Source organism: Ochotona princeps, chromosome 7, assembly GCF_030435755.1.
Source record: "Ochotona princeps isolate mOchPri1 chromosome 7, mOchPri1.hap1, whole genome shotgun sequence".
In the NCBI taxonomy this organism is placed as follows: Eukaryota; Metazoa; Chordata; class Mammalia; order Lagomorpha; family Ochotonidae; genus Ochotona; species Ochotona princeps.
This window is the reverse complement of record NC_080838.1, coordinates 8,045,616-8,064,801: the sequence shown is the minus strand read 5'-3', so window position 1 is coordinate 8,064,801 and position 19,186 is coordinate 8,045,616. Positions and strand designations below refer to the sequence as shown.

The window sequence follows — 19,186 nt, the reverse complement described above, 5'->3', positions numbered from 1 at the left end:
GGAGATCCAGAAGAGGCTCTAGGCTCCTGGCTTCAGATCAGTGCAGCTCAAGTCTCTGTGGCCACTTGGGAAGTGAATCAGCAGATGGAAGATCTTTCTATCTCTCCTCCTTTCCATATATATTGACTTTGCAATAAAAAATAAACAAGTCTTTAATTTAAAAAAAGATGGCCCAAAGCCTTGGGACCCTGAACCCACGGGGGAGATCTGGAAGAGGCACTTCTTGGGGGAGTGAACCAATGGATGTATTTTCTGTCTCTCCTTCTCTCTGTATATCTGCCTTTCCAATAAAAATTTAAAAATCTTTTTAAATATGTGTGTGTATGTGTGTGTATACATACATATCTCCTGTTGGACTAGTTCAGGATAGCCTCAATTTGCATCCCCCTTAAAATGAGCAATACTTTACAAATATAAAGTATTGATTTACATGTTTCATTTTTCCATGATATAGTTTTGTAGGTACAGGGATTCCACCTTCCCCCTTTCCTATTTTCCTCTCCTACCATTTTCTCCAAAACTATCATAGCAGTATAGTCCCTTAGCAATAGTTGCAAATTTAACTTTCTGCTATGTAAGTATATCATGACATGGTAGGTATAGGCACAAGTAGAAAAGCTAGTACAATAATGTAAAGGTATACTTTAAAATAATTTTAATGTTCATGATCAAAGTGAGGGAAATACAGACTCATGTGGGCCACAAAATGGGATGAAGTGGGTTACAGAGGGAAACAAAGATGGGTGAGAGAGAAGTTCCTGTCTTCCCTCCTATGGCAGGGGGTGGGGTGTGCTTTTTGATGTATTTAAACATGTATGCATCTATCTGTCTATCTACCTACCCACTTACTATTTATTTGAATCACAGAGCTACAGAGAAGGATAGACGAAGGGATTTTACACCTGATGGTTTGCTCCTCAAATGGTTTTAACAGCCAGAGCTGAAGCCAGGAAGCAGGAACTCCTTTCAGGTCTCCCACACAGGTGCAGGATGCTGACTTGAGCCATGCTTGTCTGTACCCCAAGGCTGGCAGCAGCAGAAAGATGCATTAGAAGCGGAGCAGCCAGGCTCAAATCCACATGGGAAGCCAGAATCATAGGCAGCAGCTCAACCCACTATGCCACAAAGCTGGCCCAGCCACTTTTAAATGACCTTACTCTAGCAGGTCTCTGAATCGCGTCCTGTTATGTCTTCCCACCAATTTCAGAGTACCGGACATATAAGGAATGTTGTATATATTTTGTTTATAAATAGCATTTCTGAATTTGTCATTTGCCTTTTGATTTTGCTGATGCTACTATGCTTCATTTTTGGTGATATTTTCTGCCTGAATGGAGTTTAAAGGGTCCAGAAAATAAATAAAGGGTTCAAAATACACTACTCTAAAATACAGTGTCACGGGGCCTGTGTTGTAGTGGAGCATCTCACATCAGAGTCCAGACTGAAGTACCAGTTGTTCTGCTTGTTATCCAACTCCTTGTCCATAAACACCTTAGAAAGCAGCAGACTGGAGCCTGGAGCAATGGCTCAATGGCTAAATCCTCATCCTGCAAGTGCCAGGATTCCATATGAGCATTAGTTCATGTCCTGGCTGCCCCACTTCCCACCCAGCTTCCTGCTTGCGGCCTGGGAAAGTAGGCAAGGCCAAAGCCTTTGGACCACGCACTCGCGTGGGAGACATGGAAGAAGCCTCTGGCTCTTGGCTTTGGATCAGCTCATCCCAGGCCTTTGCAGCCATTCATGGAGTGAAGCAGCAGATGCAAGATCTTTCTCTCTGTCCCTCCTTCTCTCTGTGGATCTGCTTTTCCAATAGAAATAAGTAAATCTTAGGAAAAAAATAACTTGGGAGAAAAGAAAAAGAGCCTGCATCAGAACTCTTTCCAATAAAAACAAATAAAGCTTTTAAAAAGCAGTAGATGATGCCCTAAGGACTTGGGCCCCACCACCTACATGAGAGGCCTAGATGAGCTCCGGTTCTGGCTTGGCCCAGAGCTGGCTCACTCTCACGCTCCCCTCTGGCTTTGACTCCACACCTCCACATCCGACCGTCTGCTCCCTATGACCTCCCACTCTTCACACACTCTAGAATTTAACCAGCCAAAAAGGCAGGTTGAACCATTTCTTAGGATCTTCATCTCCTTATGATAACTCAGTGCTCCTGGGAATCTGTCTTATGTCATTCTAATTTACAGCAGTCTAGCAAACATATCTAAAATAATTTTAGGGAAAATAAATTCTGCCTTCTCCTTCAGCATCAAAGTAGTCACTGTTTTAATAAGAAGCTCACCTTTTTTAGTAAGCAACCATGGCAAATGTAAAAACAGACTTCCCTTTTTCATAAAAATCATTTTGAGAGCTAGAGTGGCAGAAAAGGGGGTAGTTTTCAATAACTGTTTAAAATACGACCTCTACCAATTTTTCCACATAAAATTTTGGAGAACACTACAGTAAGAAAAGTAAACTTGACTCGTTTCATCAGTACTCCTTCCTAGAACTCACTCAGGTGTGACAGCCAAGCTGAAGCTTCTGTTTGTAACTTTACTTCTCCAGAAAGAAGATGTGCCAAACATGCACTGTCAAAATTCATGGGCAAGAGACGGACGGAGTCTTCGGCTCCGGAAGTTGACCCAGTCTAGTCTGGGCTAGCGTCATAAGCCAGCAAATGGAAGATGTCTCTCACTTCTCAGTCTGTGCCTTTCAAATCAACTAAAAACAAGTTATATTTAAAAATGAAAAATAAAACTCATGTATTACACAGGACTATAAGCACAAACATGATCACAATTTTGTAAAGAAGTATTCCTACAAACATGTATGCTGATGTTTATGCACAGAAAGGAAGGTCTTGCACCGTAATATCAGGTTCGACATGGGAGCTTGGGAAACGGGATTTTTACTTTCTGTGCCTATGTTTTTTCCAGTTTCCTGCAATAAGCACTTAGTACATTGACAGCTTATGTCTCTGATTCTTAAACATACATTTAAAAAAATTACATAGAGAATTTTTCGAAAGCTGACTTCAATATGCTTTTGTCTAATCCAAATAGTACTTTTTTCTGATATAAAGTGACTAAGATTTATGCTTAAGTCATTTCATCAAACTGTGAAAATAATTTCCAAGACAATTAAGTCAACTCAAATTCATCAACTGGAAAAACAATGTAATTCATGTTATATTTTTAGATCAAATATGATCCACTTTTATTTTTTCATTATGTTAAATCATAGAATCATTCTACCCTATGATAACATGAGTCTACACAAAACAGACTATCTAAAGGCTTGGTTTTATTTATAAAACAGGATGCTTTTGAAAAGTCTCAGACGTTAGAATGCCACATGTTTAACTGAACAGTGGAAGGATTTGGACATGAAAGAACAGTGCTTTTTAAGCACTTGACAGGGAGAGAGGGATAAAAACCTAGATAACAACAACAACAACAAAAAGACAATGAAATTACATTGGTTACCAGGTACACTTTGAAATCCTGACCCAAGTAACCAGCACAGCACAGTTAGACCAGAAGAGCCTATTACTGCTTCTGAAGCCTAGTTCAGCTGTTGCAGGAGAGGCATGCAGTGACAAACAGCTTCCCTACTACAAAGGTGGCAGGAAATCTATCAAACTGGACAATAAAATTGCAATTGAGTTTCTATGGCTTTTTATAGCAGCTGCATGTATCCTGATGTAACTCTGCAGACGGGCTCCAATTCTGCAACATTAGTTCTTTACACATCAGTTCATCAAAACCCAGGTTATACATTTCTGCACTTGATATTCAAGATGCTTGCACAAAAAAAAAGGGGACATCACTTCAATAGCCTATGCATGAGAGGCTTTTTAAAAGCTTTAGAGTAAATATATTTAGAGGAAAAGACTTGGTTTCAGTAATCCCAGAATGTTTAACAACATGGTACCAATTGTTGACCAATTTACTGACTCGCTTTTGCTATATCATAAACTCTATTAAATTTTGATTTTGAAAAACTCTAGCGCATAAGTCATGCATTTTATGTTTTTTAAGATTCAAGGTTTGAAAGTCAAAAAATGAAGACCGAAGTATTCAAATAGATTACTTTACATACATTTTATAGTCTTTTAAATAATGCAAATTCTCACACAGAAATAAGACATCTATAAGAAACTAAAATCAGAAACACAGAAGCGCCAACTCATACTTTAAAATTTTTCCTCACAGAGTTCAGGAATGCTTGAGCACTTTTTTTTTTTTTTTTTAAGAATTATTTGTTTTACTTGGACAGTCAGAGTTACAGAGGCTGAGAAACAGAGATCTTCCATCGGCTAGTTCATGCCTCAAATGGCTACAACAGTCAGAGCTGGGGCAGTCTGAAGCTAAAAGTCAGAGGCTTCTTCCAGGTCTTTCGTGTGGAAGCAGGGGCTCAAGGAACTCAGCCATCCTCCATTGCTTTACCAGGTACATCAGGAAGGAGTTGGGTGAAAGGTGGAGGAGCTGGATATGATCCAGTGCACATACGGGATGCCTGCCCCACAGGTAGAGGATTAGCCTGCCATGCCGCCACACATGCCCCTGCAATCAAGTTGTTCTAGGTCTGCTGAGCACTTGTTTTTTAAGATACACTTTTACAGAAAAAAAAAGAAACATAACAAGCATAGCGCTACTCAGATAAAAATTAACTTACTTTATTCCATTTTATAAATGGAATCCCAAAACTTGCATCAAATATTGGTTCCTGGCCAAACGTAGGCACAAGAGGCTACTCCTTAAAGCAACTATTATTTTTGCACAGATTTTAACATGTTTAAAGTCTTAAATCAATGGAGCACAGAAAAGTACCAACAAACAAAACCACACACTGGGACACGCAGGTTTACATACACAAAGAAACCTAAAACATGTATCAGGTTTGACTATAAAAGTTGAGTTTTAGGAAAATATTGATTTCACATGCTACATAAACGAAGCCTGCAAATCTATACATGAGCAGAACTAGCTCTGAATAAAATGAGAGCTGCCACAGTCATGTATAATTACGTGCCAGGCCACAAAGGCTGCACTACCCTTTATTGCCCTTCCTCCTTCAAGCCCCACACCCCCAACCGCCCAGACAATTCGCTGCAGGAGCCTTCAGCAACACCAGCTCCGAGGCTTTGCTGTGAGCAACTCCCCTCCCAGGGATTCCTGTCATTTGCTCTCTCCAATTCCAATTCCGATACACTGTCCAGGCTTCTAGTCAACGGCATCTGTTCCTCTTAGCAGGCCTCAGCTAGAAGCTGCCCTTCCTTTCCCTGTGTAGGTTTCTTCTAGGATATTTACTGCTTGCAACTTTCTGTTCCAGTTATTTTTGGATATATGCTATCTTCAATCTTAATTTCTTTCAGAACATTATCTATTCTCACTTCCTCTGTGACCTTAATTGTAATTGATGGTAACTAGAAAGGACTCAAATAGAAGACAATAAAAAAAAAAAAAAAAAAGTTCTGTATAAAGAGAAAAGCAAAAGTGGGAAGAAAAGCAGTGGGCAACTGGAGTGAGACCTACACATGCAATGACCAAGAATGAGGTACTGCAGCCCAGCAAATACATGACCACCACAAGGGTAGGGAAGCAACAAAACAGAAACTGAGTCAGAGAAACATGGAAACCCATCAGGACAAGAGAGGTGGCAGGCGGCCCATGTAAACACACACTAGAGAGAAAACAGAGAAGATGGCAGCTGAGGAAGAGACACTGGCGGGCTCTGGAAGGCAGTCAACTAGGCCGTGATGGAGGGCACAGACTGTACCAGACACCCAACTCAGTCTACACCCAGTCGGCAAGACTGTGCAGAGGGACTGAATTTGCTCAAGGATGGGGGAAAGGAGATAGAAAAGGGAAGAGAAGCAAGAACAATGCAGGGAATGAGGAGAGGACTGACTTAGACACCAAGAAGAATTTAAAGGGGTTCAAATTCATGTAAACTCATACAGTCTGAGAATAAGAAAAAAAAAAAGGTCATGGAGAAGTAATTTAGGTAGGTAATGCCTACAAATACATATTAGGGCCGAGTGAATACAAAGGACGACATGAATAAACAGAGTAAGATACATTGAAAGAGGGCTGGAGATACAGCCAGAGCAGGGATTGGTGTCAACTCCAAGTAGTAGAAGATAGAGATAGGGTTTTTTGTTCGTTTTTTCCAGAGGAACAGTGAAAGACTGGTTAGAAATTTTCTCAGTGTGGACATTTGGCATAAGTGGTTAAACCACCATTGGGACACTCACGTCCCAAATGTGGGTGCCTGGGTTTGAGTTCACTCTCCATTCCAACTTCCAGCTAATATACACCTTGGAAAGCAGTGATGAAGGTTCAAGACATTGGGTCCCAGATATCCATGTAGGATTTTCTCAGTTCCTGGTTCCTGTTTTCACCCTAGGTAAGTCTGAAATAGCAGAAGTAATTTGTGAGTGTATAAAGAACTACAAATAGTGAAGAAAACCTTATTAGGACAGCAGCCAAAGACAAAACTGCAGAAGTAAGTCAAACAGCATCACAGGTTGTAGGATACAAGATTGCAATATACTTCGCCATCTTACTCCCGATTCTATGAGCTACACCACTGCTTTTTCTTCTTCTTTTTAAGATTTATTTATTTTTATTTCAAAGTCACACATAAAGAGAGGAGGTGAGACAGAGAGGAAGGTCTTCCATCTGATGATTCACTCTCCATGTGATTGCAAAGGCCAGTGCTGAGCCTATCCGAAGCCAGGAGCCAGGAACCTCTTCCAGGTCTCCCACGCAGGTGCAGGGTCCCAAGGCTATGAGCCATCCTCAACTGCTTTCTCAGGCCAAGGACTTTAGCCACTTAGGCCACGATGCCAGGCCGAACCACTGCTATTTCAATATTGGGATAACTCAATTGGTGAGTCATAGCATCAATTAATTGGGATTTTTCAAGTGAAAAAAAGGAAAACTCCAAAGTCCACTGCAATATAACAAAGCTGGGAAGGGTATTTCATGGGAATACTGCCTCAGACCTCTGTACACATACATACTAAGCTAAGTCACAACAAATTTACTCCATCTACAAGTCACAGCTTTACCAAAGCCTTTAAACATCACAGTCATTCACAACGGTGAAAAAGAATGAACCGAACCTAAACTAATAATCTTAAATGTAAAAGGTTTTTTTTAAAAGATTTATTCATTTTATTACAGCCAGATATACAGAGAGGAGGAGAGACAGAGAGGAAGATCTTCCGTCCGATGATTCACTCCCCAAGTGAGCCACAACGGGCCGATGCGCGCCAATCCAGTGCCGGGAACCTGGAACCTCTTCCAGGTCTCCCACGTGGGTGCAGTGTCCCAATGCATTGGGCCGTCCTCAACTGCTTTCCCAGGCCACAAGCAGGGAGCTGGATGGGAAGTGGAGCTGCCGGGATTAGAACCGGCGCCCATATGGGATCCCGGGGCTTTCAAGGTGAGGACTTTAGCCACTAGGCCACGCCACCGGGCCCAAATGTAAAAGGTTTGATGGGGGAAATATTAGAAGAGTTTATACAGTATGCCAATATATATGTATATATAAGGTAAAATTAGATAATACATTAAGATTAGATTTTTTTTCCTACATAAGCAAATTATTGCCACAAGATTCAACATAGCAACTGTCCTTGAGATGAGGAGTGGGATTGGATGGGGAATAACCACATCCATGTGGGAAGAAGAAATAGAAAGCTTCGAAACAATGTCCTAAAGGAGTATTTAGGACCAACAGCCTGGTCTTTGTGAATTTCATGTCTATAAAGTAAAGGAGATGGCTGAGTAATATCTCAGGTGTTTTTCTACTTTGAAGTATTCACAATGAAATGTTTATAACCGGTTACCAATTCATCTGTGTAAGTAACACAATGACATGTCCTAAAGGGACGACACGAGGTACAAGAGTAAAGACGCACCTGGGAGGCTCACATCTCAGAGCAGGGTGCTAAGGCTGCACTCTGGGCTCCGCTCCCAGTTCCTGCTAACCCAGACCATGGGGAGCAGCACATGATGACCGAGATGTCGAGTCTGGCCACCCTGGTAGGACACACAGACCAACTTCCCAAATCCTGCTTTGGTTTGGTTCAGTCCTCATAGAAATAGTCCTTTGGGGAGTGAACACACAGAAGTGCTCTGTGTCTCTCTCTATGACTCTCAAGGAGGAAAAATAATAAATATTTTTTAAAAAGCTTATGTTCAAAACTAAGAATAAGAAAAACTATTATTTAACATTTTTGGCAGAACTCTACTTCAAAGTCCGGCTTCAAAGAAGACAGCTGTAGTCTTACACTTGTTCAGTATTCAATGTGTTGCCTGACACTGTGAATGAAATGTAGGAAGAAAATCTACCACCACACAAATACACAGAGAAACAAGGAGGACCTCACAAACTGTCTGCAAACATATCATGGACTCCAAGTGTCTGTAGGCTGCACTTCAACAACCATCAATCTAACAGTAACATTCCTCCCCATCTCTCCTCCCCTCTTCTCTCCCTTCTTCAGGTTACTCAAATACCTAGAAATAAGATAAGGCCAAAACTGATCAGGGGCCCAGCGCCGCGGCCTAGCGGCTAAAGTCCTCGCCTTGAAATCCCCGGGATCCCATATGGGTGCCGATTCTGGTCCCGGCAGCTCCACTTCCCATCCAGCTCCCTGTTTGTGGCCTGGGAAAGCGGTCGAGGACGGCCCAGAGCCTTGGGACCCTGCACCTGTGTGGAAGACCCGGAAGAGGTTCCTGGTTCCCGGCTTCGGATTGGCGCGTACCGGCCCCTTGCGGCTAACTTGGGGAGTGAATCATCAGATGGAAGATCTTCCTCTCTGTCTCTCCTCCGCTCTATATATCTGACTGTAATAAAATAAATAAATCTTAAAAAAAAAAACCTGATCAGATAACTTCCATGATCAATAAAATACTGGAAGATACACCTGTTTCTTCTAGATAATTTCTAATTATGTAAGTAGCTAGCTACATAAGTAATATTACATTCCTTTTGAGAAAGGAAACCTTGTTAAAAAAAATTGAGAAGCATAACATTTTCATCCAAAACCTCAAACGTAACATTCCAAAAACCTACAGCTTGGCAAAATCTATTCATAAATAAAATATCTGAGACCAGAAATGTTCAACTAATTCCTGCAAAACAACAAGCAAAGGCAGATTATGGCAACACAGCATTTAGAAGCCATCCATCAAAGCTGTAAGTTTTGAAAACCCTGGACACACCAAGCAATGAGGTAATGTGAAGCTGTAACAACTCACACCTTTCTGGTAGGAATGTAAACAGACACACTACTTTGGAAAAGAATCTGCATTCTCAACATTTTCATGTTATGTCAACAAACGCAAGAAATAACCGCAAGTCTGGAATCTGTATACTATGCTTATCAATCAGCAAAGTAAGTCAAAGTCATACTAAGGAATATAACACAACTGTGAAAAGGAACACAACCATATGGATCCACTTGGATCAGTCTCTCAAAAGATGAGTAAAAGCAGCAATTTAAAATAAAAGGGGGGGATAAATAAAATAAATCTAATATGGTAGCAATGACCGTAAGTTCAAACATGAAAAAGAAGTCTATTGTCTAGAACTACCTATACAAGTAGTTAAACTATAGAAAATACATAGAAATAACACCACCAAGTTGGGGTTAGTGGGGTGAGAACAGAGGCATTGGAGGAAACAGAACTGAATTCTACCAACAGCAATAGCTACCACATTCTTTATACCATTTTTGTTCTGAAATATCTCAATTTCAAACGTTTTACAAAAACTTATTTTTCCTTAAGTTACAATTAAAAGCATTAAAAATGTTTCTGAAAAGACTACTAAAGTCTTCAAAATCAATTTTTTTAACCATACAAAACATGAGCAAAAGGCCGTACCTTCTCATCTTTGAGTGGAGTGCGCCACCTTGTGTTCGAAAGCTTCCCACTACTCTACATCTGTGAAGGTGGCTTACTTTAAAGTACGAATTCACACATGCTATGATATGAAGTGTGACTTCACTAAACTAGGGACATACAAAACGGACATTTGGAAAACCTGTTTAGATTCTGAAGAGACTGAAAATATATTTCTTTCCACTGACTCTCTTAGTTTTCACTGTACTTACAGAAAATAGTTTGCTTTTTTTACTTTAGCTTTAAGTATATACATTTTCTTAAACGAGTACACTGCAAAATGATTAATTAAAATACTAGAATACACATTCATGAAATGACTTACCTTTGAATGTGTGATCGATAAGGTGTCGACCCACACACGCCAGCCACCCCACTCGTATTTGATGGCGTGGTAAAGCAGGATTCTGAATATGGCATATACCATTTCTGTGATCTTTTGCTCTTCTGAATTCTGAGGATTAAAACAGCAGAGAGAAAGCATCCATTCCTGCCACACAGAGCACTGCAGCAAGCTCCTGCAAATCATAAGAGAATACTGAATAAAAAAACAAAATCACCCAAGAGTTCTACAAAGGAAAAATTTAGAAAATAACATTCTCCCATACCCTCAAGAAACACATTTAAATGATTTAGTATTGAAAACTATAATTTAATTGGATTTATATATTTTTTTTAATTTTTGCTTTAAATTTTGAATTTTATCATATAGTTCTGATAGTCTGGAATTCCCTTCCTCCCAAGTCCCACCAAGTAATGATTTTCCCCATACTGTCACAACAGTACATTCCTTCATAAGGAGTTACAATTTCATCAGTCTGATATTTAAATGAAACTTTTTTTAAAACACAGAAAAATCATGTCACACGATCTTGTAAGCAATTTTTCTAAAGCAGTGCGGTCTCACACAGAAGCACTATTGTATACAGCAGACAAATGCTTTGTGACCAAGCTTACCTCCTGTTTTCTCGACTGTTATTAAAAAGTTTAATCATGTCAGAAAGAAACGCTCTGCGAACCTCCATGCTCTCCGGGCACTGGGGAGAATTGCGAAGTAGGGTCGCAATTACTTTTAGTATCTCTGCAAGACAGTTCATAAATAAATAAAAACCAAAAGAAAAAATTTATGATGGAAAGTCATGAGCATTTGTTGCAACTTCTAGTATCCTTTACACAAATGTCTACTGAAAAAAATCCTCTTCTGTATTATTTTTTAGACTTGATAGAAAAAGACGATGATTCATTCATTAGAAATCACCTGTAAACAAGGGATTTTTTAAATAAGTGAATGTGCAAAGCTGAATTATAAATAATTGAATTCTAAAAGTCTGAAGCAAAACAAGATAAACTGCAAGTGAATTAAATGACAATAAAAATGCCCAGAAGTCTCTCATCTCTCTTAGACGTGAAAGCCGGGCTTTAAAAAAAAAAAAAAAGCACTTTAATAAAAGTACAGAAACAAGAAAGTCTCAGATTCTACAACATAAATTAAAAATAAAATTTCAAAAACTAAATGAAACTAAAATCTATTCAACATTCCTATCTCTTCAGCAAATACAAGCAAAACTGCTCCCATAATGGTCCCAGAATAAACCGAAAATTCCCAAACTTCAAGATTTTAAAGAATTCCTTCAAAAATATGTACTTATGCCTAGTGTAAAAGCCTAGTGGCTAAATCTTTGTCTTGAACGCACCAGAATCTCATGTGAGCGCCAGTTTGTATCCCGGCTGCTCCACTTCCCATCCAGCTCCCTGCTTGTGGCCTGGGAAAGCAGTCGGGGATGGTCCAAAGCCCTGGGACCCTGCACCCCCATGGGAGACCTGGAGGAGACTCCTGGCTTCTGGCTTCAGATCGGCATAGCTCAGGCCCTCGTGGCCACTTGGAGAGTGAATCATCAGATGGAAGATCTCTATCTCTCCTTCTCTCTGTATATCTGCCTTTGCAATAAAAACAATAAAATAAAATCTTTTTTTAAAAAAAGTACTTAATCCAGAACTCTACTAATAAGAACCCAAAGACAGCTATAACCTTGAATTCAAAATTAAATATCAAAATAATTCTATTCAAGTGAAAAATTTAACAATTCTAAATCAACCAATAACTGTGGTGACTCTGAAGCACCAATTTCAAAATAGGAAGTTAGAAAATGTTCTGACAAACAAAGATTCTGAATTCTAATGACAAATTTAAGAAGTTCTGCACCTGGGCAATAATCATAATAACGAGATGAATGCCTCCAGTTTTGAGGATTTACTATGAGGAGGCACTGCTTGAGAAAGTGCAGCTATTGATTCATTGAATCCTCATGCAATGAAACAGACGCATAAACAGTAAGTGATAGGAACAGGTACACAGGACATCATCACTGCCTTTATTGGTGCCAGACCGAGTAAGAGCGGCTTCATTTCCAATCTCCAACCCACTTTGGTACCAGAGAAAACAGTGTAAGATGGAGAAGTCACTGAGCCCCAGCCACACACATGGAAGACCCATGCCAGGCTTCAGCCTTTGGTGGCAGCCACTGGGGAGTGAACCAGCAGGTAGCAGGCATTTCTCTCTGCCCGCCCTTCTTCCCACCCTCGTTTTCTCCACTCTCTCTCCTCTCTCAAACTCAGCCTTTCAAAAATAAATAAAAATATTTTTAAAAAACTTACAGAAAAGTAATAATATACCCCGGGTCATATAACTAATAATACATATAGCATGAGTTTAACGCAGGCAGTCCACATTTTTTTTCAAATATTTATTCTTATTGGAAAAGCAGCTTTACAGAGTGAAGGACCCAAGTGGCCGCAATGGCCAGAGCTGAGCCCATCCAAAGTCATGAGTCTCCCATGTGGTATGGGGTTCTAAACCTTTGGGTCGTTTTCCATTGCTTTCCCAGGCCACAAGCAGATAGCGGGCAGGGACGTGGGGCACAAACCAGTGCCAATGCAGCATCCCGTGCAGGGTGAGGGTTTAGCCACCAGGCTATTGTTCCAGGCGTGCAGTTGACGTTTTTAACCACTATACTCTGGTGTCTTTTCTGAGCCAACACATTAGGCGCCACATGAGTAACTGCTCTGATTGGAATCTGTCCCTCCCAGGTCAGGTGTTGCCAATGCAATCCTGCGCTTCCAGAGGTGAGTGGGCCATCAGAGTTACCCCTCAATGAGTAACACCCCTCCTGACATAAGAGGAGGCGTGGACACTCGGAGGAGAGCTCGGCAGCTTCCCCTCTATCCTCACCACAAGAGGACAGCACCCTCCGGGCTCCCCAGACACCAGCACTTGAGAAAATAAACTCCCGTTCTTTACGAACTACCCAGTCTCAGGTATTCTATTGTCGTAGATCCAAACATGCTGAGAAAATATTCTACAATTCATAAAATCAGCAATCTACTTGTGCTTATTTGGAAGAAGGCTAAATTGATTCAAAATCAACATTTCCTTTTCACTGAAAAATAATGACGTCACATCTCACTGAGAGCCTGGGAAAATGAAACCTCAGAGCTTGGTGTTTTTAAAACGAGCACTGAAGCATCATAATACACAAACCTCACTACATTAAAAATTGCGATGCAAAACTCTGCATATTAATTTTAATAACAATCTTAAAAAGCAGGCTGAAAAATATGTACTTTGTACAATGCTGCACAAGCCTGAATATCAAAAACAAACACCACTATCTACACACAGAATTAACAATATGAGTATCTTTCCATTCCAAATCCAGTATTCTGTCACTGACAGCCACCTCCATACACAGTACATGTAACTTAGCCTGCCATCACTCAATACAGAACCAAAACTTTACTAAAAATATGAACAAATATTAAATCAAGATCTTCACAACTGTTAGAAAGTTAAAAAAATCTTTTATGGAAGCATTTATACATAACTTAAGGTCCATCTGAAGTTCTTTCAATCCAATGATGATCAACTTCACGGTTTTCACAGTAAGTTTTTAAGTAGCAACAGGTAGCTTTTAAAGAATACAAAATACATACGAGGGTTCTGTATCTTCACCGAAGAGTCCGGATCTGGATGCTGCTTATGTATCACCTGAGTACAAGTCTGTTCTATAAGAATCTACAGAAGCAAAACGGCACATCGCATTAGAACTCACCGCAACGGCATCACTGCTCATGAACTCTGCGAGCAGCACTCGCCACAGCCCAGTACTGCATCTACAGTAACTGCGGTGCTGTGCTGTCAGCTAATGATGAAATGAAACAAGCAATACAGCACAGGAACAATTCAGAGATAACTAAACTCTTCTGCAATTCACAAATTAATACATTTATTAAAATGCAGCCAGACTCTCTTTTCATTACTAACCTCATAGAAGTATCCTACAAACCTAAGTGGCCTTATTTTATGTTCAAACAGCTACTTCTATTATATGGACACTTTTTATAATAAGGAATAAATAAGAATAAATTCTGACTCCATTCCTACCTCAAACAAGACATTGTATGTGCTCATGGTGATTAAATTTGTTTGAAGCATGAGTCGTTCAGCGAGCAAGGAAAATAACCCATGACCAAGCATGACTTCAGCTTTTCTCCTGCAATTACACAGAAAGACGTCAGGTGCTGCGCGCCACGCTGCTACACACGCTGCATGAAGCAAACAGAATAATGCTTTTCACATTACGAATTCCAACCCAATTACCCCACCAATTTTCTCTGACCTAAAACTTTTAAGGTTCCCAAACCTTTAGGCAAAGAATGTTAACTGCCATTTACACATAAGCCAAAGCTAAAAATAAGTGTATGGTGTAAAACTGACTATTACACAGCACAGCAAAATTCTCCACCAAATTTTCCAGAATAATTACTTCGACTATTTGTTATGATCGAAAGCTGAATGATCACAGACATTGATTCTGTCTCGACTCGGCAAACATTTTCTGTAAATGGCTTGCAAGCAAACATTTCAGGCTTTGGGACCCACACATTCTTCATCACAACTCAATAGGGCCGCTGTATTGTAAATACAGCAAGAGATAATATACAAAAATCCATTATAGTCATTTTGTTCCAATAACAAACATTATATGTCCTGGCGTCCAGCTGGATTTATAAAGCCTGCAGCTGTCCTACCCCCAACATTTAAAATGTAATGACAGGCTATTCCTGGTGTGAAGACTGGTACCTAGAGTAAAACTACCTGCTTTCAGTTAGGAAAATACGTTGGGCAGTTTCAGTTTTTAGCTATGCACGTAACAGAACACATGGTGTGGCAAATGTCCAGGTGGTTCTTTCAGCCTTTGAGATAAGGCAAATGATGATGTAAACCACTTAAATCTCCACAGTAGCAAAAATGTATCTATTCCAAAGGAATTCTCATACCTAAAATGCATGATAAATTTACATAATTTCCGTATAAAACAAACATGCACCAGTTGAGCTGTTTGTATTTTTAAATTATGTAGCAATGGGATTAAACTTCTACAACATTTTATGAATAACAATAAAAGACAGAGACGAGGGGGACCACAGAACAGAAACTCTATTCCCCCAAAATTGTAAGATAAATAAGTAACATACCACAGTCCATTTTGCATTTCAGGCATACTCACTTTGGAGCCAGATGTTTTAGAAAATAGCCCATCGCCTTAAGAGCCTGCACTCTGATTCCTTCGCTTTTCGATGCCAGAAGCTTGTAGATAACACTGAAATTCACAAGAATCCAAAAGAAATGAATGTGACTTATAAAAAGTGATGATTTACAGATACATATCTTTGTTACTAAAAATCTATTTCAAGTAACACTTATTAATATACATTCAGGACATTTAAAAATGTACTTATTCAAGACTTGCTGCACTTGTTGTTCACGAAAACCAAAAACTGATAATACATTACAATTCAGAAAATACAGCGACTTTTCCAGTGCATAATTATGAAAGTACTTCAAAACATTCATGAGAAAATACAATTCAAGTTAAGTTTATTTTGGTGAAAAAATAATAGAAATCCATAGTTTTTCCAAAATACATATTTCTCCATGGAACTATTAAAGACAGTTTGTTTGCAAATTGTAATGCATAAGGCTGACTGAGGCTCATTTTTTTCCTCTGCTATATACCTATCAATGTTCTCCAGAAGCTAGCAGCATTTTTTTGTTTTGTTTTATTTTTTAAAGATTCACTTCTTTTTATTGTAAACTCAAATATACAGAGAGGAGGAGAGTCAGAGAGGAAGATCTTCCATCCGATAATTCATTCCCCAAGTAACTGCAATGCCTGGAGCTTCACCCATCTGAAGCCAGGAGCCAGGAGTCTCCTCCAGGTGTCCCATATGAGTGCAGGATCCCAAGACTTTTTTGGGCCGTCCTCGACTGCTTTCCCAGGCCACAAGCAGGGAGCTGGATGGGAAGTGGGGCTGCCGGAATTAGAATCGGCGCCCATATGGGATCCCAGCATGTGCAAGGAGAGGACTTTAGCTGCTAGGCTACCGTGCCTGGGATAAAGCTACCAGTTTTTAAGTCCATATAAAAGCATTGTTTTATACCAGCTCTTATTTAAATTTTTAAATCCTCACCATGATTAAAAAGTGAGGGGACATGTGAAATGCATAATAATCAGAATGAATTTAAAAGTCAAAATTACTCTTACAAAATACATTTCACATTCAATTCTCAAAAAGTATACAATAAACAAGTTCTTAAAATCTTAATTCAATTCTCAAAAAGTATGCAAGTTCTTAAAATGAGGGCTATATAATCTGACTGTGAGCAAAACCAACTGGCAGTGAAATCCAACTGATGGGTAGCATTTCCTTTCTAACAAACAATTATCGAAGAAACAAATCTTGGAATTATTTACAGTAATTCTAAAACTTCAGATTTTTGAAACCTGAGCAACTGACTAATCCTCCTCTTCAAGTGCTGGGATACCATGTGAGTGCTGGCTTGTGTCCTAGCTGCTCCATTCCCCAATCAGCTCCCTGTTTGTGCCTTGGGAAAGCAGTGGAGCACGGCCCAAAGCCTTGGGACCCTGCACCCTCATGGGAGACCCAGAAGAAGCTCCTGGGTCCAGGCTTTGATTCAGTTCAGCTCAGGCCTTTGTGGCCCCTTGGGGAGTGAACCAGCACATGGAAGGGATCATAAGTGGAGCTGCCAGGACCTGAGCAGGCAAAGCACTACAACTGGAAGCTTAACTTGCTACACCACCATACCCAGACCTAGGAATTTTAGCGTATCAAAAGCAAAAATCGTGTTTGCTAAAGCTTGAAAAGGGATTGGGAAGTCATTACTCTGCCCTGCTCCTGTTGTGTATATGTTGCTTTCAGAAAGGACAAACCTGACTTAGGCCAACAGATGAAAACCACAGCACCCCTGCTAATAGTAGCAGACCTAGTTAGGCATAAAAAGGGAAAATAACATGCTTTACCAGACCAACGTGGCAGACACAACCCAGGGCAAGGGGCAGATCAAGCAACTATTTAAAAAGGAGATGCTACAAATGAGAGATGCATGGGATTCAACTAAGCTCTCAATATAGCCTTAGCTGACTGTGAAAGTACATATGCACACTGAAAACCTGAAAATACAATTGAAAAAACAAAAGCAAGGAAGACTGGAGAAATACCAATGGCTTGGAAAGCAATCCAGAAACACACATACACACATCACAATATTATGTGTACTTAACAGCCTCAAAGAATTAGACCACAGCCACTGCACAGGTAACTGACTGAACTCTAAGATACAGAAAAACACAGGGAACTCAAAGACAGTTATGTTAAAGTAAAGTTACAATAATCAACAGAAGGAAAGCAGAAGCTATAGAACATGAAAAAGATAGAATTCGCAGATGAGATAGGACAAGCCATTGAATACCAAACAGAAAAAAAAAGGGTCTAAAGCTAACATTGCACTTATCTAAAAACTCCACTTTTCAACCAAAATTACATTAAAAAAAAACCACCAGAACAAGCACAACCTATAACCAGGAAGAGTAATAAGCAAAATTTCTCTGAAGCTTTCCGAATGTTAGACTTGGCGATGACTCCAAAGGACATGTAACAAATACTATACTCAAATCATTAAAGAAAACAGACTAACAATGAATTTAAAATTAGAGAATCTCAATAAAGAGAAACCACAGAAAGAACCACATGTGGGGGGAATCCCAGTGCATATAAAAATGTGCCACATAATGCAATGTAATTGATTTTTAAAAATTGAAAAAAAAACTCTAATGCTTATATAATTTACAAGATAGTAAATCCTGCAATTTCCTGAAAAAAAAAATTAGAAAATATTGCAAAAAAAGAAAGAAAGAACCACATGGAAATTCCAGGGATAAAAAAAAACAATAAGGAAATCAATAAATTCGCTAAGAGGCGCTCAACAGCAGCAGACAGAAATAGTAAAATAAACAATCTATACACTTGAAGACAGATAGAACTTTCCAAATATAAAGAATAAAAAAGAATTAAACAACTTTTACAAACATGTGAAAGAATGCAGGATATTCCAATACATATACAGTGGGAATGCACCCAGCATCAAAAAAAGACTCAAGAAAAACCCAAAAAGCAGGCTAAGAAAGTGAATCACTACAAATTATAGTCCAATGACTTCCAAAGCACCAGAAATAACACAAGACACGTAAGAAGCAAATAATGCAATTCACAGCTATTATCTCATCAGAAACAACAGAGCCCAAAAAATGAAGGAATAATGATTAAGTGGTAACAAGAATAAAACAATAAATAAGGAATTTTGCATTCAAGCATAAGAATTCCCCCAAATTAAGGCAAATAAAAGTAATTCTGAAGATGAGCAAAATCTATTGCTGGTGAAATGCCTTACAACAAATCATGAATGAAGTCCACTAACAAGAAAGGAGGTTCTATAATGTATGAGGATATTAACAAAATATTCACTAGAAAACTACCAAATGAACAGGGGAGCTATAGCTTGACCAGAGTAACCTAACAAAGCTTTTCGATCTTGATCAATGCAGCAAAAACTACTGCATGAAAATTACCCAACAGCAATTTCTAGCATACACTGAAACGTACATAACAGCAGTACAATGAGTTGAGGAGTTAAAATTTGGAATATTATCAATACAAGTTAACAGTCTCTTTTTTTCTTCCCTCTTCCAACTATAACCACAAAGTAATGCGACATCTCAAAAAGTGCCCACATTCCAGAAAAGCAATGCTTCTGGCTGGGAGAACAGAAAAAATGGTTTGAGGGATTGGTTGGGAGTCCTAAATTAGGAGACGGTAGAAGAGAAAGTCACTCTGACTCTGTGTAAGAATTAGCAAGAGTT

At 39.4% G+C, this 19,186-nt stretch overlaps 1 protein-coding gene across 3 annotated transcripts in view; it reads right to left on the bottom strand.

The window, feature by feature from the left end:
• LRBA (LPS responsive beige-like anchor protein) overlaps positions 1–19,186 on the bottom strand; it is a 609,418-nt gene that overhangs the window by 476,368 nt on the left and 113,864 nt on the right. For all 3 annotated transcript variants that reach the window (XM_058666763.1, XM_058666762.1, XM_058666764.1), the window contains exons 18-22: positions 15,476–15,568; positions 14,350–14,458; positions 13,899–13,980; positions 10,866–10,989; positions 10,234–10,426 (exon numbers count right to left, since the gene is read on the bottom strand). In XM_058666763.1, coding sequence (XP_058522746.1) covers positions 10,234–10,426; positions 10,866–10,989; positions 13,899–13,980; positions 14,350–14,458; positions 15,476–15,568 — 601 coding nt within the window. The remainder of the gene's footprint in view (positions 1–10,233; positions 10,427–10,865; positions 10,990–13,898; positions 13,981–14,349; positions 14,459–15,475; positions 15,569–19,186) is intronic.